This window comes from Megalops cyprinoides, chromosome 15, assembly GCF_013368585.1.
Source record: "Megalops cyprinoides isolate fMegCyp1 chromosome 15, fMegCyp1.pri, whole genome shotgun sequence".
Classification (NCBI taxonomy): domain Eukaryota; kingdom Metazoa; phylum Chordata; class Actinopteri; order Elopiformes; family Megalopidae; genus Megalops; species Megalops cyprinoides.
Genome location: NC_050597.1, coordinates 18,895,380 through 18,918,304, shown reverse-complemented (window position 1 = coordinate 18,918,304; position 22,925 = coordinate 18,895,380). Strand labels below are relative to the sequence as shown.

Below are 22,925 nucleotides of genomic sequence, written 5' to 3'. Positions count from 1 at the left end.
CATTTCTGGCATATTGTCAGGAGTCCTCAACATAAACAGTTAACCAATTGTTTACGGGTATATACATATAAATAGGTTCTCTTTATATATGAGTGGCAAGTATCCTGTGTGCATTACAAATTTTCCTGTGGAAAGCATTTTCAAAAGCTGTTACCTTCTGTAGATGTTTTTTTTTTTCCATTTGTAAATACTGTGTTTTATGATATTTTCCACCAGTGAATCCTTTGTTGAAAAAGTTGTGTATTTATATTTTAACTGCTGGCACAAAACTCTGTAAGAACCCTTTGTAAGAACCCTGATAATTCCTTCAAAGTATCAGAACATTATTTTACCGTTATCATTAATCATGTATGTCTAATTCAGGCTTGATTGATTGAAAGTAGAACTTTGCTTAAATGTCAGTGTAACTAAAAAGTGAAATCAAGGGTTAGTCACTGTTGGATATACTGTGGCATAATAGGCACGTGCAAAAATCTGCTCACTATGGGCATATTTCTAAGTTCTCATTGGCCTGTGCTTCCCTGTAACTATAATGCGTTTCACACACTGGCTGAATATTCTTGCCTCAGTGTGGTTGATTGGATGGGTGGATTCACCACGCTCAAACCTCTTTGCGGTGCATTATCAACAGTGTATTTCAACATGTGTGTTTAAGATACTCTCAATCAAAAGCAACAGCTTCTTTGAAAGCTGAATCCCTTTATGCCTAGTGGGGTTTGAGCACCCATACTGTGTGATCCACTCCGTATGTCTTGGCTGAACTGTTTGTTGTGTTGAAAGAGATCATATTACTTGTATCAATTCATTGAGATCATTTTGCATCCAAACCAAGAAGAAAACAACGAAAAATAATTTGACAAGATCATTACTACATATATGAAAACCAGTAGCGCTTTTGTACGAAGTTTTTGTTTTTATATGATTTGTTTGTCTGTACAGGTTAGAAATAGTCACCAGTTTTTAATGGATCTGAGATCATTATATAATATTGAGTAACCATGCGTCAAATCTAATCAGAGCTGTTTTCCACAACTACTGTATATGCAATAGTGACCAGAAAAGAGTGATCAAAATGAAGGAGAATGAAACGTCAAACTGTATTTTTTTTTTTTTTTTTTTAAAAAAAAAGAATTTCATGTTTTAGTTGAACCTGGACATTACAGGATTGTGACTGTTGACATTTGATAGTAAGTACTGGAAGTACTTGGTATGTAACAAGGTGTTTCAATTTTTTATGAGCAATTATCTTGTTAAAGGTGAATAAAAAAATCCCTCCTACTGTAACTTGAAAAGAATAGCCTATAATTTTTTTTTTCTTTTTGCACTTGGTAGGTTAACATCTATCTGTGACCTCATACGGGGGTAGCGTCTCATAATTTTGGTATGCATGTTTGTAAATAAATCTGCTGTCCCCAATCAAGTCCTGTTTTCAGTCCAGTCAAGACACTTTCCTGTAAGACACGAGGCACTCCAGGACCATGTAGCGATTTGGTCAGTTTACGGGATCTGGGGCTGAACACAGAAAATGCCGACCTACAGGAGACTAACGCATGGGCTGCAGACCTGTCTTGTCAACTGTAACGCTTGTGTGCGAGATTGCCTCTTCTCCGTGCGGCTCAGTTCACTTCAGTTGGTGTGTTTGCACCAGTCTGGACACTCAGTTTGACTCACACTTTTTGCAGAGCACCGCACCAGACAACCAAATACCCTTTTTATTTTATTTAAATAAAAACACAAAGAGCAAAAAAAAAAAAAAACAAACAGAAGAGATACCATTGTTTGTAACTTTATTTGGTAGGTCAGGGAGATGAGTGCAGTGGTGCTCTAAGATAAATTTATTTTTTTACGCAAAGTGCCTGAAACGCTCTGTTACAGATCGACACTAAACTGTACTGTATATCTCCCCGGTGGCATTTATGACGTGTTTGGTCAGATTTGTAATAAATGTATATACTTTGAGAAAGACATTGGGCTACTTTCAGTGTGTTGGTTTTTCCTTTCTGCACATTAGTGACAACACTTTTCTGCAACAAACTGCAAATAAATTGTTTTATTGCATTAGTAAAACCCTTTACAAAAATACCATCTGCTTACAAAATCAATTGAACTTTTAAAACAATGAAGCCAAAAGTGTTAAATGTATATTTTCTACAAAATAGCTCTTATTCTAAATGTTTAAATGCATTATAAACAAAAGTTTTCATGAGACAATATTTGTACACTTGAGTGATGGTCCAGTATTTATTAATAATTAAAATATTGACAAGAATCTTATCAATTCAACATCTTAAATGAGATTAACATTGTATGATGGAGAAACTACGGTTCATCTTCCCGTCGTTTGACCAGATTGAAGCAAAACGTCAGATACAGGTGAACTCCAGAATGTTTTGCTAAACTGCCTAGAAAACCGATTTATTTCACAGTTGCAGCTGAGTAAGTCAGTTTCCCGTTGAATGTGGTCTTTACTCAGTTGCATCAGCATCTCCAACCTCCTTGTATTTTACTGGATCACATGACCTAAGGCAGAGGTGTGCACACACAAACCTGGTCATGTCTGTTTCTTCTAACGCTCAGGAGTGCACGAGACAAGGATACAGCACTGTATTGCATGCCATGCAGAATACCACGCTCCACATGTTCCGTCCTCAGGGCCTAACAGCATGCTGCAGCTTGGTGGAGTCTTTGGTGTTGTTCTGACTGTCGATCAGCACCAAGGGGTTTCTCTGGTGGTTCTCGATGATGTCGGAGACGCTGCTGAAACGCTGAGAGAGACAGACAGCAGACAGCTTTCAGTAATGTGACAGTCAAACAGGCAGTTCCCACTAATGCATCACAGTTCATTTTTGAAGAGTGATGTATTAATATTAAATTGATAGATTGGGTTCTCTGTGATGTGTGTGGTGGGCAGAGATCTCACTTATGTAGGAGACAGTCACTTCTCAGTGATGCAGGAGAGTCACAGACGCGTGCCTCTCATTTAGGGAGCAGACATAGTAGCTAGTTTGTCATTCGTGATTTAGTTTGTGGGCCTGCAAGAACTAGAAATGCCTTATCTTCAACAAAATACATTATTGAACGGCTGAACACAAATCGAGGCAAAAAAAAAAAAAAATCAAGCGTAATGTTGAAATATTACAACCTCTTCTTTTGTGCTGCGACTAGAACATGAATTTGTTGTGTTCAGTCCAATGTGGTCACGTTGTTATTACAGCAAGCAAGTGTGACATCAGGGGCTTGGAATTTCATTTTGGAAGAACAATGGAGAAGCACTGGACCTTACAGCTTTTATGCTCAAGTTCCCGGTGAGCCATTAGCACAGTTCCATTTGCAAAAACGGAAAAAAGTGCTATTAATTGTCCTTATTGCCAATATTGCAAAAAAAAAAAAACAGGGCCAGGAGCTTTCCCCAGACCTGTGGCTTTCGACCTGTATTTCAGTTTTTATCCTCCAGGCATCCCTGAAAGCTCTCAGCAATCGTGGAGCAATCAGCACAGGCACATGACTGATTACTGAATACAATTAATGGCTACTTTTGAGTTCATTGATGCTAAACAAAAAAAAAAAAAATCAAGGCAGTTACCATTAAGTGAGGAGGATATTAAACACCATGAATGCACAAACAACGTTAAGAAGTACTTCTTAGAGGGACTGCAACAATATCTGCCTGGTATGCGGCATACCAAAGAATGCATTTTATTTTGCACAGCTTGCAATATGTCATGTTAAACCACACACAAAAGTTAATGACAGGGCTTTTCAAATCACAAAAAAAACAAAAAAACCAAACTTGCAGAGACAAGGGGAAATCCTCTGTTAAAAATGCATGGGAAAGATGCATAGGTTCATCTGCACACATATTGTCCTTAAAAAGCGGATCATCCCTTATTACATGCATTCGTAACGGAGCCTCTAAGAAACAACTGCACAATTTCATCAGCCAGTGAACTCTGCAGGGCGTATCTGCATAACAATAATCTGCACAGCAAATTAAACACCAGATGAAAACATCTGATTGCATATCTGTAGTCACTGATAACAGATGTAAATGATGTACATAAGCAGCTGTAAATAATTTCCCATACTGTTGACAAGCTTGTTGGCGCTGTTAAAGTTTTTAAGCATTGTCCAAGCAGAAAAATATGTCATAAAGAACACATGAGAAACGCAACTGTTGTGTGACGTTCTTTCCAATAAATCCCTCTGAGCCATATAAAAGAGGAGCCATAGATATTCTGCTGTACCATTCAAAATACATCGGTTTTTGTCTAAGGTTTGAGATATGAAGATATTACACCCAACACAGCTGCATTGATGGAGCTAAAGACATTGCTGAGGGATGCTTTTGAGGGATCTGGAGAAACCGCTCTCTCTAAATACCAAGAATCTGACTGATATGGGAAATCATGTTATGTCAACCAACTCAAATACTGTACATTGGGGCTGTCAGGATTTTTGACCCCAATCAAATCTGTGGTTTAGATGCGGGAATACTCCGGTGTGATCCTCTTCCTGGTTTTGATGAGAACTGTAAAGTTAAACTGGACAAATACAAACTGCAATCCAAAAAATGAAGATGGATGGAATGTCTTTGGATGAATCTGGGGATAATTATGAAACATTTTTCACAATATAACATGGAGGGCAAAAGAATTGTTTTGGTTATCAATTCTGTTGATGCTGAGAGACGTGTGTCTTCATATAGGTTTTCATACCCTGTGGTCAGTCTATGAACGAACAGACCATAAGCCAACTGACAATCATTAAATATAACCACAACTAAATTTAGATTACTGGACTTTGTCACTAAACTGTATACAGTATATGAAGTTTCATGAGCTCCTTTCATGTGTTTATTTCAGCTGCCCCTGCTTAACCAATATCTATTTTTTGCTTTTACAACTACTTTTGCTTTGACCACTTTTTATATGCGCAGGTTAACATGTTACTCATCTCCTACAGTAAATATTTTCCGACTTCTTTAAACAAAGAAAAACTATTCTGTATACATATTCCTGGTGAAAATTTTGAATTATTGCTGTAATGTACTGCGTTACTGAATGAAGCTGAATCCGACACACGATAGAGTCAAGGGACAGAAACACTGCTAACTTCATGCCTATGTGCTTAATTTGTGGTAATTAAATGTGTAATTGAGATGATGGATGTAGTGTAGTAGGATAATTGTTTATCTCGAAAATGAGGCTATATAGAGTTTTTGGTGCTAGAGAACTGAAATGCATGTAAGAAAACAAGTTGAGAAAAACTCTGGACCAAGCACTGAAGTAGCAGCCATTAAGCAGTGCAGATCCTGAGCTCTGTCGAAATGGCTGTGTAACATCCCCAATTTTGATATAGTTTAGTAAGCTTTATTCACCTCCTCTCCTTTCTTCTCTCGACCGAGAGCATACTGATGGCTCTGCTGGATGTGACGTACTGGAATGTTGTAGACTCTGCCGTTGTAGAGCACCACCAGCGTATAGGGCTGACTGGGGTCCTGTCCGGAACTCTTCCTCACCAGGAAGGCCCCGTCCTGAAAACAGAAGTCACCACAGCCACCATCAGAGTCACGAGCATGCAAAACACCTCACTTCACGTAATGCAACCACCTCCAGACTTACAGTACAACCTGGAAGACATACCTCTTCAATCTTAAACGTTTTGGACATTTAAGAAGCATTGTAACTATGTTGCTCCCACTGGTGGTAAAGCCGAAGAGACGAACAAACAAGGAAGAAAGGAACATGCTGTGATACTGATCACAGCAAACAACCAAATCTGACATGGAAAGACAAAACAAGAGGCCTAACTCTCCCAGCTGTACAGGTATGGGGCTTGCCCTGGGAACCCTTAACTTGGCAGATGCCATCCCAATATGCCTTTTGAGAAAACCTCAGTCTTGGGCTACAGATGAAGGTCCATTCAACTGTTTTAATGTGGACAGATGGAAATATAGCATGTGACATCATGCGGGACAGCTGTGGGTTGTGGGTAATGTAGTGGAAAGGTAGTTGTGCTGTACCGGATAAGCCAACTGTGGTTGCAGCTCCTGTCAGCCTGGTTCTAGCCCCACCATGCAACAGCGATGTAATGAATCAACTGGAAAGGCCATTTCGGTCTGTAGTGTGACTCTTACCTTTTTGTAGCGGATCAGAGCTTCCTCAGCGGCGCGGCGGTCACAGGTGCTGGCGTACCAGGCTTTCTTATACACACCTGCCTCCTAAGATGCCACAGGACAGTGTGACTGAGCATGTGCATAAATGAACGTTTGTGTGACCTTGTGTGGTTGTTAAACTATTAACATATAACATATTATAGGGATGCCTTATAGTGAGCAGAGCTTTTCTGTTTTGAAACTGATCACTTTTAAAGTTATTTCAGTGCTGGGTTTTTCACAAGCCCAGCGCTGTAAAGATCTCCAAGGACTTGAGTGAATCCTGTTTACAAAATACAGAAGCTGTTAAATCGTAAACTCTGTTAATTGTCTGGATTAGGGAGTCTGCCAAGTAAACTGAATGTTTTTACAATGTAATTGCTACTTGAGGGGAGATTTGCGAGGTTCTGGCTTACCTTCTCTGCGGCACTGTGCCCGTTCCTGGGTGCTGGCGCAGCCCCCCTGTCCACGGGAGGTTCTGAAGGAACAACCAAGTACAAAAAATACACATTACTCTACAAGGCCGCATGGAGGAAACGCAGCCAAAGAGCGGGGAAGTGAAAGCCCCTCTACAGACTGAAGCTGACGGAAATGGAGAGACGGAGCAGCGCACAGCCGGCGGCATCATGTCTGTGATTTTTTTATTTTTTCCCTTAGACGTCTCACTCACGCGGGGAGGAAATCCGCCGGGGAAGGGGGGACCTGCAGGAGAATAAAAAAGGGTTGCTGTGTCACAATGTGGGCTGCACTGAGTGGTGTGGTGTGGGTTTGGGCCCTACACCCAGGAAAGAATGGGTTTGACTGCTCGAGGGTATTGCGCAAATATATGATTCAGCCTGTTGCTTAAAACCAACAGGACAGAGTGCTGAAAGAGTGAAAAGGAAGTAAATGTAAAGGAAGAAAATGCTGTCATGAAAGAGTGTGCCATTTTAAGGTGTGTCTTTTTAAAGATGCATCATATTCACAATGCCTACCTTGATTGGGTGGAGTCAGGGGGAAGAGGCAATGGGCTCTGGACGTTGTTCTTTGAGGCCATTGGTCGGGCTGTTTCACGAATGGAAAGGGTTCATGTTACATGTTTCATGTGATTGAACACATAACAATGGCAACTGCACATAACATACTTGAGCAGCATGACCAATGCTGACACCATAACTTGTGGACTTTTGTGGGCTTTCGAATTGAATTGAATGGTTAAATACTGAATTGAACTGAATGGAATGTGACACAATTGAACTGAATGAATAAACACTGGACTTATTTAACAACAATTTCAAACATCCAGTCATTGTTACTTTAAGGTAACTTTAAGGAAGTGATGGAGGGTATTTATTGCTGTGACACTGTCAGTTCCATGTGTATGAGATGTCAATGGGATTTTACCTTCATGCTCTGTATTTGGCAAGTCGGCTTTCTGCAAGAAGACAAAACCACCACTAACTTCTCTTGTTTATGATATCTATTAGGTCATATTCAAATAAATGTCTATATCATCTTTTACATTCTTGCAAAGTGACATACACAACAAAGACTTGTAAGTGCGTATTATAAGGCCACATGAACAATAGCACTGGACAATGGACCACATAAGACAACATTTATTTAATGCATAAAAAATACTGAATTACCGGCTTAAGTGGCAGACTTGGTTTATTCCTGTAATGAAAGGGATGTTTCAATAAGAGTACAGTCTACTCCTGACAGAGAGTGTTCATGACCCGGGACACTGCACACATGGTAAGACTTCCTGATGCTACAAAGGCCTTCCGGTCACTTCACAAAACTGCCAAGTTCCAGTGAAGGAATGTCTGACTCAACAACAGGGTCAGAATGTATGTGTATACTTATTGTCACTGAGGGAAATGGATGCCAAGCAGGTTTTTAAAGGTGGATACTTAGGACTCATTTCAGCTGTAAATGTCCCTTCAAAAGTAGTAAGTTCATAGATACATTTTAGAAAGTTATTTCAGCGTTTCAAGGGACAGAGTGCATATTTTTTTTTAAGATGTAGTATTTTTAGATGAAATATGCAATGTGGCACTCACACGCCTCTTGGTCTTGGTTTGGGAGCTCTGAGTGCAGGTAGAGTGCTCTCCTTTGATTTCATGTCTTCATCTTGCGGGGGGGGGGGGGGGGGGGGGCAAGGAAAGTGTAAGTAAACATTTTACATCTCTGCACAAAATGCAACTCCATTCAAAAATGAATTCACTTGAAATGGAGAAAACAATCTAAAGCTAAGCCAAAAATAATGTGTGCAGACTAGTGATGAGCGGGTCGACCCATAACCTGCGGGTCCTGCGGGTTGACCCACGGGTCGGGTGGGTTCGGGTGAGTTTACTAGAAAATGTTACGGGTTCAGGGGGGTCAGGACAAAAAGTGACAAAGCAGCGTTCCGACTAAATTATAAATAACTTACAGAAACATTGCATGCAATTGGCTTTGCGTTATAGGCAGAGGTGGACAACCCAGCTTCAGAAAGTTAGTCCTGCCAGCCACGTTTTTGTTCTACCCATGCACTACACCAGCTGAATTTAATTAGCACAACTCTCCAGCCAGGTAGAGGAGCTAATTAGTGAAATAACCTTGTTTAGTGAATGGCTAGAACAAATACGTGGCAGGACTTTTACTTTCTGAAGCCGGGGTGTCCACCTCTGGTTATAGGCTCTCCAAATTGCGTGCTCTGGGCTAGGCTGTGACTAGTCCACCTTCCATCTTCTCTTCCCCTCTCTCTGTCTCTCTCTCTCTCTCTCTCTCTCTCTCAAACACACACACACACACACAGGCATACACGCATGCACCGGATGATGCAGGTCCTCTAATGCCCTGGCTGTCTAATGCCCTCAATAATCTGTATTACTATAAAGTAACCTGTATCTATCACACATCTCTCTGCAGACTATAATTTATAATGCATTAGGCCAGGCTATAATTTGTAATTACAGATATGGACAACTCTGAGACAGAGTTCATGTCTTTAATGAAGGGTTACTTGTTTTGCTGCTATTCAACAATAAAGAACACCGTTTGGAACAATTCATCTGTTTATTTAGTAGCCTAGACCCAGACACTATTAGGCTAAGATACAATAGGCTATGTCTTGCAATCAATGTATTATGCTAACGTTTGGGCAAACAGCCCAAAAAGGAAAGAGTGCAACACCACTCACTTTGCTGTAGCCTGCGGTGGCTTGTGCAAAACCTTGTTGTCTACACAAGTGTCTGTCCTTTTTGAAACGTGCACTAAATAAAGAACATTATCTCTTACTCTATGATAGGGATGCCATCAGTATACAGGCTAAAGTTGGCGGTTTGCGGTCGGATCAGGTTCAGGCGGTTGATTAACGCATATTTTTGTGGGTTGGGCAGTGCGGATTGGCTCTCATAACGGGTCGGGTGGGTATTAAAAAACCCTGACCTGCGCATCACTAGTGCAGACATTTAGAACATTTATGTACTTATGCAGATGTCCACTAGAGGGTGCAATTCTACCAACTAATGAGGAGGAACATCTCCACAGGAGCAGGATACTCAGGGCCAGATTTACTTTAACATAGTGTATGCATACGCATATGCATTACAAATGGTTAAGACCTGCAATTCACTAACCAGCTGTAACTAGATCTTAACTTCTTGACTACATTGAACCAGCATGTGTTTGCATTTTGCCTATCACAATGCAAATCTGGCTTTGCTTAAATGTAAAATTTTTGTTTTTGTTTTGTAGCTGATTATTCAAATGTTTGCTTTACTTTATATCTAGATCATACTGTATATCCTTGACTCCATGAAATTTCACATGCATGGTTTGAAGACACAACAAAGGAAACAAGGCCTGCTTTTATATGTGGTTATGGTTGGGAGTAGTACATCCTGGTAAAAACATTAATTATACACAAAATATTGCAATTCATCACTATGTGTCATATCTAGATGATGGTTGCCCTGTCTGCATGAATGAATTCCTATTTGTCAATATTATCTGCATCTCCATATACAGTAAAAGCATATATTCATATTTACCTTCATCTGCATCACAGATTTCATATTCATCTTCCTCATTCTCCACTGGTTCCTGTGAAAGGAAAATGATTACATCATTACTGCTTTTTGTCTACAAACACGCAGAAAACATCAGACACAATTCCAGTGTAAACTTTGACAGGATCAAAAGTCTTAATTTCATGGAATAATCTGACAGAAACCCCACTGTCATTGTCATTCAGAATGTTTGCAGCCTATGTAATGTTTGACAGGACGGTGCTGATGGGTACTGTAGTTCAGAGCTGGCTTAAGTGTACTACATGCTTAGCCATGTAAACCATTAGTCTGAAATCTGAGAGCAGGTTAGGGTGAAAGACTAGTTAGTGTTGCTTACTGGAGCTGGCTTCTTTACATGGTGTCTGGAGGACAACAAAGAGAAAACAGCTTAAACGTCTTGTGTTGATTCATCAGACTGTACAGCAAGGGACTCGAGTCGTAATGGCAATATGTTCAGACTGGGACATGAGTGAAGGAGTCCAAACATATTTTACTGATTTAAGCACTATTATTAATAACCATGCATACCCTTATGAAAATATGAATAAATATGAGGAAATATGAATACAAATGGAGAAACAATCCCTGAAACCCGAACAAAAAGTCTGCCAAACACCTGTGCAAGAAAACTGAAGTTTGCTTCAAGTAACACTTCCCATATCTAAACCTATAACCACAACATGGGTGTCCTACCTGGGGCTGGCTCTTGGTGGCAATGTTTGATTTAGATGTGCACTCAATCTGTCGAAACAGGAAATAATTTAATTTGAAATTTCCTGTTGCTTTTGGTGTTTTTGACCAATGACATGTTTTATTAGCTACACTGGCAACTGTGCTCCTGGACCACAGCCACTCCAATATGGCGGCTTGTATATGTGGCCACACAGAAACTAGTGCACTGGATCATCCAACTAACCACTGGTTATAAAAAAGCATGCTTTTTTATAATTATTATGCTGTCCTAATATGACCAAACCTGTGGAACATTTTTTGCCCATTATTTTCATCAGAGCACCTATAACATTACTTTTGTTGCAAAAGCTTGTAGTTCTAATATTCTAATATTCGTCTATGGACTGTTTTTTTCTTCTGCCAAAGACACCAATGTTTTGACTCAGAGTGAAAGAATGGAAGTGCTACACTGAAAAAAAATACAAAAACATGACGTACAAGACAACAGCATTTTAAATGAGACTGCCTGACATGCCGACGCATTTGAAAATGGAATGGGACAGAAAACAGTGTACTGTGGTGGTGTATTGCTTCACTTCAGAAAACACTGGGAAAAATACAATGCTATACGTCATACTAAGGCTATATATAAAGCACAATTTCATAGTACATACACGCATATATATACGTTTGTGAAATATATATGCATATATATGCATAAATATATATGCATATACATGTTTACACATATACAGGTATCACTTTTTATGTGAAATGTAATGTATAATGTAACATGCAATTCAGAATGGTACATGTGTAGCTGGTACACACTACATTCTTCTACACCATTAATCACATTGTACTAGTAAGAGGCAATGGCACGATATGGGGTTATTGCCAAAATGAAATGTTCTTGTTAAATTGACCCTTTTTCTCCCTGTTCTAATAAATGAAGATTATTGACTGCTAAATTAACCCTGTTTCATTTAATTAGCTGTTTAAGTTGTTTAGGAGAGCAAGTGCTGTTGTGATATATGCTTTTGAATTAGTTCTTTGATTCTTGGTATCTGAAAAGAGTAGCCTGAAGGGAACATCTGACTGAATGCCATTTTGCTCATTACAAATTTTGCTCATGACTCTTTGTTTTGGATCACAGAGATACTGGACTGCTGTATTCACAGTTTGTAACCAGAGGTGACTCTCCCTCTAATCATATTCTTGAGTGTGAACCTATTTTTGTGTGTTAACACCAGCATATAAAACAATAAAAACCTACATGTTAAAAAATGAACAATTCATGGAGTAAAGATAGTGAACTCTATCTGAACAAAACTGAAAAATGTTTCTATGGAAAGTTAATTTGTTGTTTATCTTTCTTTTAAAATGTCTTTCTGTATGAGAAACACTCCTCATAGTATTACAGAGAGAGGCTCAAGGAGAATTTACTAACCTGCTCACTGAAGGTGCACTGTCCTTTTTGATAAAAAAGAAAGTGCAATCAGTTTCATACCATCCCAACCCATTTGCCGAATACACATACATGGTAAATGATATGCAGTGCAATTCTAAAGTGAGGTCACACAGAAACTGTTCAATAAAAAAATTTATACTAAAAACTTACTTTTTATTATGGTCATAAATAATGTGCTGCACATTTTGTCAGAGATGTTGTCATTCGGTGAATGTTCCATGCACAAACCTACCTCTGGGTCTGGGACCTCATACAAATCTGAAAGACATACCAAAAATAAAATAACAATGTGAGATTTTCAAATATTCATGACTTTCTACTCTATTGTGTGATTTTGGTGGTGTTCCAAAAATATTGATTATTTGCACCCCTTGCAGACACCCCTTTTTTCCACCTCTTTTCTACTGAACACCTGAGATTTGTTTGATGATGTACACATACACATGTACACGTACACATCTCCCTCTCTCTTTCTTTCGCTTACATACACACACATGCAGATGTGCACGTACACACACACCTGGACTGTTTGAGCGGTCTGACTCAGCACTGGAAACTGCGGGGCGACTTGTCGCTGGTTTGACTCCTCTGTTCACAAAGGGGGGTTCTGGCGGAAAATCATCAGTAATAACATAAAGACTTTAATGCATGGACTGTTCCTGTATATTTAAAAGCAAACTCACAGATTGAGTCGATGACACGCAGTGCTAAGGCCTGAACGCTGGAGTATAGCTTCCTCACTTCTGCTTTAATTTCTCACAGACAGCTTTTAAATGAACGGGCAAAGCACAGGGATGCACAGAGAACTCAGCAAGATGCCACAACATCAACAGAGGAAAAGGAGGGTCACTGCTGAAGAGCAAATTGTACACAGATGCTTATAAATAATATAAGAATTTAACGTCACCAACAGGGTTTAAACATTAAAGACAAGCAGTGACGGACCAGTCATGGCTTCTGACTAACAGCAACAAGATACAGAGGAGGAAGGCACTAGCCATATATAAACCCTTTCCACATTCCTGGGCTTTCATGTGCATGCAAAACATTTTTATGTATGTGCCTCACTCGTGTCTTTAGTTGGTTTGCTTGGAGCAGGTTTTTCTGAGGGTTCAATGTAGTCATCATCCGTTCCCTCCTCTGGGTTAATGTAGTCCTCCTGGCGAGACAAGAACAGACACAACGTCATGTTTTTGGATGACCAGAACTGCATTCTGGGAATGAAACTATGCAGGCTCTTAAGCATTTATAACATACAGTTTGACTCCTAAAAGCACAGATTGGAATGTGTCGCAAAGTACCACAGCCTACCCAAAGTCATTTTCAGAAAAAGTCATTGCAGTTGCCCTGTGTGCTGAGCAAAATAATTCTAAGCAAAATGTCATACAGTTTTATAACACTGAAACATTCATAAAACATACTACGCTGCATTAGAGAGGCAGTGTCACATTGCGCATTGCAACTAAAAGGTTGCAGGTTTAATTCGAAGATGTTGTACCTTTGAGTAACATATTTATCTTTGCTTTGGTCAATATTCAACTGCGCAGATGTTCACTATTGCTGCCCTGGATAGGCTTCTGGTTAGCAAGTTAAGAATTATATTGTGACATATGTCAATGCTTATTCTATTTTATTTTCAATATATATGTATCTTCCTATATTTTGCATATCTTAATACCTTAAGTGCTCAAATTTTTAAAAAACAATTTGCTGCAATATTTAAAAATGAGTCAGATTACACTGGAAAATGAGGGGAAAAATGAGTCAGATTATGATGTAAAATAAGGATTAAAGTAAATCAGATGACACTGTAAAATAAGGAGTAAAGTGAGTCAGATTACACTGTAAAATGAGATGTAAAGTGAGTCAGATTACACTGTGAAATGAGCGGTAAAGTGAGTAGGATTACATTGTCCTCCTCGGGCTGGGCTGGCTTGGGAGGCAGCAGTGGTTTGGGGTCCCTTGGGGGATGAACTGGCTTCCTGTGGGTGTGGCTGGGCCTGTCACGTAAACTGTCTGATGGCAAGGAGCAAGATTACAGGATGTCGTTATTTGCATAGAACAACAACACTCATGCCTTGCGGCCCTGTCACGGTCTCCTGAATGCTGCAGGGATACTGTGAAACTCTGCTCTCAGAGCAGGTGTTCATCCGGCCTCAAACAACATGAGCAAACTTTCTCAATTTTGCTGTTTCACCTTTTTAAACATCTTAAGATAAACAAAAAACCCACAAAAAATAGTGCCTTAACACAATAACACACCAATGTTTTTGTTTTGTTCAAATGTGTGGCTGTGCTAATATCTTGCACATTGACCTACTGACATGATGGACACCCCTGGGTCCCTGAGAGAAAGAAGGATGGTGGGTAGTGTAGTCTTGGGTAATTGTGAGAGCATGAGGGATGATGGGTGATGTAGTGAGGTCATTCTGAAAGGTGAGTGATAATGGTGTCATTATGGGTAGTGTTATTTTAGGTTAGTGTGGGATGTGATGAGCCCTGTGAGAGGGTGGGGGTTTTTACCTACATACTCCCCCCTGGGAAAGGAGGCCGATGAGCTGGGGGTGAAGACCCTCTTGCCCTTTTCACTGGGCGGGGGCTCGTAGCTGTCGTCCTGGTCCTCCAGTGGGTCCTCGTACGTGTCGCTGTCCTGAATCACATCCAGACATTTATCTTACACACCAAGACCACAGCTCACTGTTTACAGCAGGGTTACAATCAGATTTCCACATCACTCCAAATGATCCGCTAAAGCAGAAGAGAGAAACCTGTTCTGCTAATACCTGGAATAACAAACAGATACCCTTTGGCAGGATACACCACATAACAGCCAAACAGTCTGCTCTGACAACTCGTATTTGCTTTGATCACAGTTATACAAAATTTGAGCACACATCACAGTGTTTTCAGGCAGAAGCTGCATTCTCTCCTCCAAAGTGCATCCACATTCATATCAGCTCATTTTAACACACACACACACACACACACACACACACACACACACACACAATATTAATGTAACGTAATATTTAGTATAATATATTATTTTGTAATTATGTGGTAATATTGCATAACTGTACAATAAAAATAAATGTACATATTGTATAACTACTCAATATACAACACATACACAGTATATTATTGTATGTTTTCCTTATGCATGTATTTTAATATTTATGTAAATTATCAGATGGTATTTAAAAAACAGCATGTTGGAGGTGTAAACAGGCTGCTTAATGTGCAGCGGCTACTGAACACACATTAAAATGCTGTAATGCACTCAACACACTGATACACTGACAAATACTGGACTTACAAACTCAGACCCCGACCACTCATCAGTGTCCCCATCTTCATCTAAATACAACACGGATACATTGCAGTCAGTTAGTTAGTTACACTTCTAAGCTGATCCCATTCATTTTTTTCACTTCTATCAATACAATCATATTATTACAGCTGCACTGCACATGTTCATTTCCAGAGCAATTTACATAGTTTACAATGTAGACACCTGGAAATTTATAGAGACAATTCAGGTGAAGCACTTTGCCCATGGGTACAACAGCAGTGCCTCAAGGGGAATTGAACTGGTAACCTTTGAGTTACAAGCTCTGTTCCTTTCTGTTACATCACATTGCTGCAATAGTCTGTGTCTGTATTCAAAAACGTGATTTAAAGGAAGAAATGCACATTCATGCAGGTATTTTTGCATGAATAAGTGAAAATGTATACTATCACATTACATCCAGCACCGCATGGAGCAATGGAATATTGTGAACCAATTACACATTATTAAATGCTATGTGTAATTTTGGGGTTTTATAAGTACACAGACACAGATTGAAATTTAGATGCAGATAGACAGCCTGTCAGTAAAGGCACACATGTCCATATCCTGTTCTGTAGCACTATGACATCATTACTCACGATAACATCCAGCTTGTCATTTGAGGGTTTTTCAGTGCTGACAGGGCAGTCCCTGAAAAACCTCCTGACTTCACTAGATTGTAATGTACCACACCTGGGCCAGGTTTGCGTCACCGTTTCATCCAGAAACCGCTACCCTACCGAGGCTTCAGGCGCACGCAGCTACAATTAAGCGAACGTGAACGTGAGCCTTCTGGGAGAAAGCAGAGGTCACAGCCACACCTCAGAGTGTTTCCACCTACTCTGCAGGTTTCAGACCACCCAAAGAGAGCCACCTGCATTAGGCAACCACTCCCTGTTGCTGGCGGCCAAGAAGGCGGCAGCCTCACACCTCACCTGCGTTGTAGTCTCTCGTAGGTAACTTCGGCGGCGGTTTGTTTTTCAGTCTGCCATTAAAATGCAAAATAAACAGAGTGAAGAGGACGTGGTTGCAGTGCCTCACATCAATATGATGTCTTTGTTTATTCCTTTATTCTTTAGTGGGAAATTCCATGCAAACATAGTGTCACAAAATTACAAACATCACCAGTAAGCCAGGGGACATGGGAACGGCAGGGGTCATAACAGTCTCATAAAATGATGACAGAATAGTGTTAATTAATGGTCAGTCGTTTTTAGACAGCCTTTCGGATATTAATTCCACAACAATGCAATGTTACAGCTTATGGCAAGCTGAACTGGAGGATGTTAGTTTATTAATGAGCCCTCTCTCCAGGGTTAGTGATGCATGCTGGAGCCAATCAAAATTGGTTTACTGACATGTTTCACACCACAGCCAAACATAAGAATGAAGTCTTGGCTGGCCTAACCATGGGAAACAACCCAACAGCATTTAGAGAAGATAGTAATGTGCATTACAAACATCTCCAGCATTTATTAATATGGCAAGGCTGTTAACTATATCCCACACTGACTTACCTTTATGTTTTTCATGACCTTAGCTTGAACAGCTATTTTGTATTGTACTCCACCAAGCAAACACACACCCATTATAGCTTTTACACAGCTACTACCAGGCATTTGATTTCTTTATGTTAAAGCAGTACTCTGGCTAGGCATGTCAGGGGTTAGAAAGTGATTTGTTTCTTTGAGCATTATGAAGTCAGTCCATGCCTGAGGGCACTTGGCAACATGGTAGCCCACGTGGCAACGTCACTACCATGAGTGTTCATACCGGTTCCAGGTACTTTTCCCGGTTTTGCGTATAAAAGCTGCTTTCTCATTCTGAAACCTGCACAGTCAACAGAGGGAAGACACATCTTCATTTTTCAGCAACTAGTTATATTGGAGAAATTAAAGGGCAGACACTTGGGAGTTGATCCTGAATACAGACCTCATTTTACCAAGATCATCCGACAAACAGGTAGAATGGGAATATATAATAAAACACACACAATGATTTCCCACAGAGAATGATGTACATTTCTGCATATGCAAAACACCTCCCCTGCTGAGGCTGAGTAGGGGGAAGTGAGAGAGAGGAGCCATCTGGCAGCAGGCTTTACCCCTTCCTCTCTCTCTTTCTCTTTTTCTCTGACTGTTTCCATCTTTTTTGTTTATTTCTCTCTTACTCTCTCTCTCTCTCCTCTTGTATCAGTATCTTTCTCTGTCCCCCCTCCTCAATATCTCCCCCCAGCTTTTTTCTCTCGGTCATCTATTTTCATCTTAAAAGCATCTGTGTGAGAACAAATCATCAAATCCTACTTATTTTCCACTAGAAACCATTAAAAAGTCCCTTGACTGTGTAAGAAGCATGCAGCCAGGTCATTGCATTGACCAGTGCAAAGGTCTTTTCACGCTTCACACGCCGCTAAAATACAGAATCCAACACTGCACCCATCCTTGATTCTAAAGACATTCATATGGATCTTTTAACTACATAAAAAAATTCTAAAATCTTTTTTTTTTTCCATGATGCTATTTTTATATCATAATAATATTTATATAATAATTATCATGCCTGTTAGGGAGGGTGACGTTACACTGAAGAGTACATCCTCATTTAGAAATGTGGTAATCTGACTGGTGTGGGTTTAGTTCCCAGCTCTGGCAAGCAACGCTGTTCACCTCCTCAGTCTCCATGTTTGCTACAATGTTATGCAATACAAAACTCTATAATTCCCCAAAAATGCATGATTAAGCTTAACTTGTCAAATTTAACAAATTTGATATCTGTCTACAATTTGTTGATATCTGTCTACAACCAAATATGCGACACGTGTCATTGTTGCTGACGATTACAAGTCAGAAATGAAACAGTCACCAAAGTTAGTTCAATGGATCACAGTACAAAAGATTTCCTTCAGAAAAATATGGCATTCATTACCGATGCAATTCCCTGTATTCACATATTTGATGGTCCAGTACTCACCTCTTCAGGCGGTTCAGAATGCTACCATCATTCTTCTTAATGTCCTCCACCATCTTCTGAAGCTGCCTAGAGGACACATAACCAGGTTAAAGGGCATCTAGGCCAGTTGCCCTTCATCTGCTTCACACTAAATGCTATTCAGAGCTCATGTGTGATGTGGAAATCAGTCAAAATGCGAGAGAAAACCTCAGACAGATTGGTTAAATTGCAGTCTAATTATATTAAACAGATTACAAATTGATGCAGTAGTATGGCACACAGGTACATACATGTACGTGGACACAAACACACGCAAACACCCTACCAAAAAGACCCAGACTAACAGGCAACATGTGACAGTGTTTCCACAAACTCACAGAAACACTGTAAAAACCCTGAACTTTCCCTCTGCCGCATGATGCGTATTGCGCACTTCGCAGTGTTTGGGTTGACTGGGTTTTGATGATAATGGGGCACCTGACTACAGACAGACGGATAGAGAGAGAGAGAGTACAAGCAGTGAGACGTGTAATTACCGTAACGTCTGGCGTTGGTCTGACTCACTCAGTGCCCTCTCTATCTCGTCTCACCCTGTCTGTGATCCAGGGCCAAGCATTTTGTCATTGCTGCACTTTAACGTTTGGTCAGCGTAGCAACAGCAAGCACTGAGGTGGCAATAAACTCGGCTGAGCGTAAAGCAAAGTCACAAATGCTCTTTACTGGTAATATCCAGGTTAAGCACAGACTTTAAACGGCTGGCGGCCGGTGACCTGGAAACAGACAAGGCACAAGCCTTACCTTTCCATTAGTTTCGACCGTTTCCGGTTAATTTCCTCAGTTAACAATCACAGTTAATTCCCTGAATAATCAATACGAATCTATAATGAATACCAATTTTATTTTCAGGAGCATTACTTATTATTTAATCCTTAAACATGTGCAGCAATTTGTTATATCCGCAGATTATTTGGATTTGTGGATATTTACTCTTCCAGTCCGGAAAATTCAGAAAATTGATGGCATATAGCCTAATATTCGTTAATCTTATTTACGATTCTGTAATGTAAATGCTTTGCTAGTCTTCATTGCACAGTGTGCTAAAAGATAGTGAGATGTTCAACTTTGATTTTATTGAATTCCGTCTCATACTTTCAATTCTGCATCAATAATGTGAAGAAAGCAAACGCCACAACTTGATTGTTTAACACGGATGGCAATTATTTGAATAATTAATTAGCAAGTACTTATTTTCTCGTCAGATTAGAGAATTTAAATGACAACATGACATTTCACTGAGTAAAAATCAGCTGAATTTCAGAGAATATGCTACATTTTCCCCTCTATTAACTGTACAGCACACTATCTTGGAGCCCAACGCGTCATAACGCAGAACACACAAACTTTTTCATGAACATTAAACTTTCAGACTAGAGTAATGGTGTGTACCTTGTCAGAATAACTTCTGTCACGGAGAGAGTGCATTTATCCATAAGGCCAAACAAACTGGGTTCTGTAGCTCTACAGCTTTATGATGCTGCTGTTATATGCACTTCTGTTATACCTTTGGGCAAGGTACTTTACCCACAATTGCCTCAGTAAATATCTAGCTGTCGAAATGGACAAAACTGTAACCTATGTAAGCCGCTCCGGATAAGAGCATCTTGTAAATGATAACAATGTAATGTAAATAAAACAATGCTATCACAAAATAAAATTTGGAAGCTATACTTATCAGTATTGATCATTCAGCAATTTGATTGATAGTTATTTAAGGGACTAAAACAGAAACGATTTAAACTAACGATGGGTTTAGTGGTAAGGCCTGTGCCTTTTCTGTTTCCAGATCACCAGCCGCCACTAAAATAAGTGGGAAGCTGAATCGTGCTACTCGTCCCTGTGGAGCTGTTGTTCCCCTTTTCTGCCCGGCGGTCATATCTAAAATGTCAAACTGGGAAGTCCACCCAGACAACTGGTGACTGCTAAACCACTCTGTCATCCTAGAACGGCAATCACCCGCGTAAGAATGCAAGAATTCTTACGTAAGAATGCAAACAGGTTGCAAACATTTTATATAAATCCCACTTGAAATGCAAGGCACTCAATTGCGCTCACTCCAAGTGATTCTACTGTCACGTTCCTCTGCGGATGCTTTGTGCTCCTAGACATCCTGTAATAATAAGTCATAAAAATATATGTAGCTACCTAGACGTTATGAGAAAAAGTGCCAAACTGTTGGTTACCAGCATATTTCATCATCAGTCTGATGGCAGCTGCTACATTTTTAATTGTGCATAAATCAGAAACTCCTCACAGAGGAGGAAAACAGTCAACGGTAAATAATAATTGAAAGAACCCATTCACAGAAATGGCACACACCTGCCTCTAATGAGAAAAATAAAGTTGTTGAGCGTCGTATGCAGGCTACTGCAATGAAATAAACACATCTGCTCTGACAGGTGTCAACAGCAACTGCCGAAAGACCCCACGCGACGTGCGTCGGTAAAGACAACTTGACTTGAACTCATTAACTCAACTTTATGATTCAATATACAACTTTTCTTACCTCAGCTTCTCACTTGCGGGAGCTGCTAATTTATTTAACTTTTCCATTCCTTATGACGAGGATTTGTGAAGATAGCTAGTGATCCCTTGCGTCTCTCCTTTTTAGTTGTTTTGTCCGCATGAGGTTTGAAGTGCGCACCTTGTGCTTTTAACGCAAACTGCAGATGCTATCTGATGCGCGTCGCATGGACAAGAATGAAGGTGTTGACTTTCATGTGCACGCGCGCCAGGAAGTGATGATCGCACCATTACAAAACAAGTATGATTACGACATATCAAAACAGTAATAGCTCGAAGACGACCATTTGAATGTGAGGAAAAAGCACATTTTAAACAAATTGACATTCGACAACACGACTGCGGAGTAAGGGACAAATGGGCTTGATATTTGCGTATTTAATTGTGTTTGATTATTGTTGCTTTAAACACATTTTTAACAATCAACAGGTAGCATAAAATTAGGCTAAATATTATTTGCATAGAAGACGTTAAATTATCAGGTATAACTTGACACAGGTTACACATCACATGCAATCTATTTATACAGCTGAGCATTTACACAAGCAATTCAGATTAAAGGGCAAATTCAAGGACACAACCGCAGCAGCCTTTTAAACTAGCAAACTTACAAGCTCCTCACTGCTCTTGACATTGAATTGAAACATTGAACCACTGCACTTTGAAAAGCCTTTGTATGAAAGTGTGCATGTGCTTATGTGCTTCAGCTCTTTGGGTGCAGAACCATGTGTGTGCATTCAAGAGGATCTTGAGATGATGTCATTTAACAATGCACATTTACTAATGTTTGAAGTTCTGTTCTTTTGTGAGTTTTATTTATCTACATATCTACATATCTGATCATATCATTATCTGTAGATTTAAGAGGAAAATTGTGATTACATCTGAAAAGTGTGCCATGCATAACAATGGGTGGTAGAGTAGTGGCACTGCCCTTGTCTTCTGTGTAACGTCACATATTCTTTGTGACAGTTGCCACGATTCTAAGACGGATATAGGTGGGAGAGATCTCAGAGAAATGAAACAACAAGTACCCATCTGCAGCTTGAGGCAGGGAAGAAAACACATCTTGTTTCAGATGAAGAACAGTGAACAGTTCTGCTTTCCACTCTCCACGCTTCACCACAGAGCAAAAGCCAGCATTTCTCAACCTAGTCCCTTGTTTTTAAAAGTACACTAAAAATAAATGCAGAGGAATTGTTCCATTTACAGATGTGACTCATTACAAACCACAAAACAAGAACTTTCATCCCGAAACTTCAGTCTTTCATTCATGTGTGAACTCAGAGAAAAAGAAGTCAGCGTGATTTTCTGATCCAGGTTCCTTTACAGAAATAGCCATTGGTTTGCTTTACTTCAGGAGCAATGTCTGTTCAGAGGCAAGTTTCACCTGGGACTCACCCCTTTAAGACTATACCTGGAGCCATCAAATTGGGTTTGTTCTTGTTTAGATTTATGCAATCAGAGAAATTAACATCAATAATTATAGATTATAATAGTAACTGCTGTAGATGTACTTTGTAATTTGGACTGAATATGGTTTTATATGTTACACTATGTTGCATTTTTCATTTTTGTCAGTTTTTTTCTGTTAATAGATGTGGTCATGGTCATGGTCCTCTTTATCTTTCACATATCAAGGGTGTCGTGAAAATGAGATATAATTTTTACATTTTACATTACTTGGTATACATCCTTGAGACTGAAAGAGTGATAATTCCATTACTGGCT

The 22,925-nt window shown here is 39.7% G+C and overlaps 1 protein-coding gene across 1 annotated transcript; it reads right to left on the bottom strand.

The window, feature by feature from the left end:
• Window positions 1-2,564: 2,564 nt before the first annotated feature.
• Window positions 2,565-21,316, bottom strand: blnk (B cell linker). Its single transcript, XM_036547257.1, has 23 exons — window positions 21,178-21,316; window positions 18,636-18,701; window positions 17,439-17,495; window positions 16,601-16,650; window positions 15,651-15,691; window positions 14,858-14,984; window positions 14,244-14,350; window positions 13,403-13,493; window positions 12,855-12,941; window positions 12,567-12,592; window positions 12,314-12,336; window positions 10,885-10,932; window positions 10,529-10,553; window positions 10,174-10,225; window positions 8,200-8,269; window positions 7,783-7,810; window positions 7,538-7,568; window positions 7,129-7,198; window positions 6,825-6,856; window positions 6,571-6,632; window positions 6,137-6,220; window positions 5,378-5,533; window positions 2,565-2,765 (listed from the first exon to the last, which is right to left on the bottom strand). Exons 1-23 carry the CDS (start codon window positions 21,222-21,224, stop codon window positions 2,649-2,651), a joined length of 1,497 nt encoding a protein of 498 aa, XP_036403150.1. The 5' UTR covers window positions 21,225-21,316; the 3' UTR covers window positions 2,565-2,648.
• Between the last annotated feature and the right edge of the window lie 1,609 nt (window positions 21,317-22,925).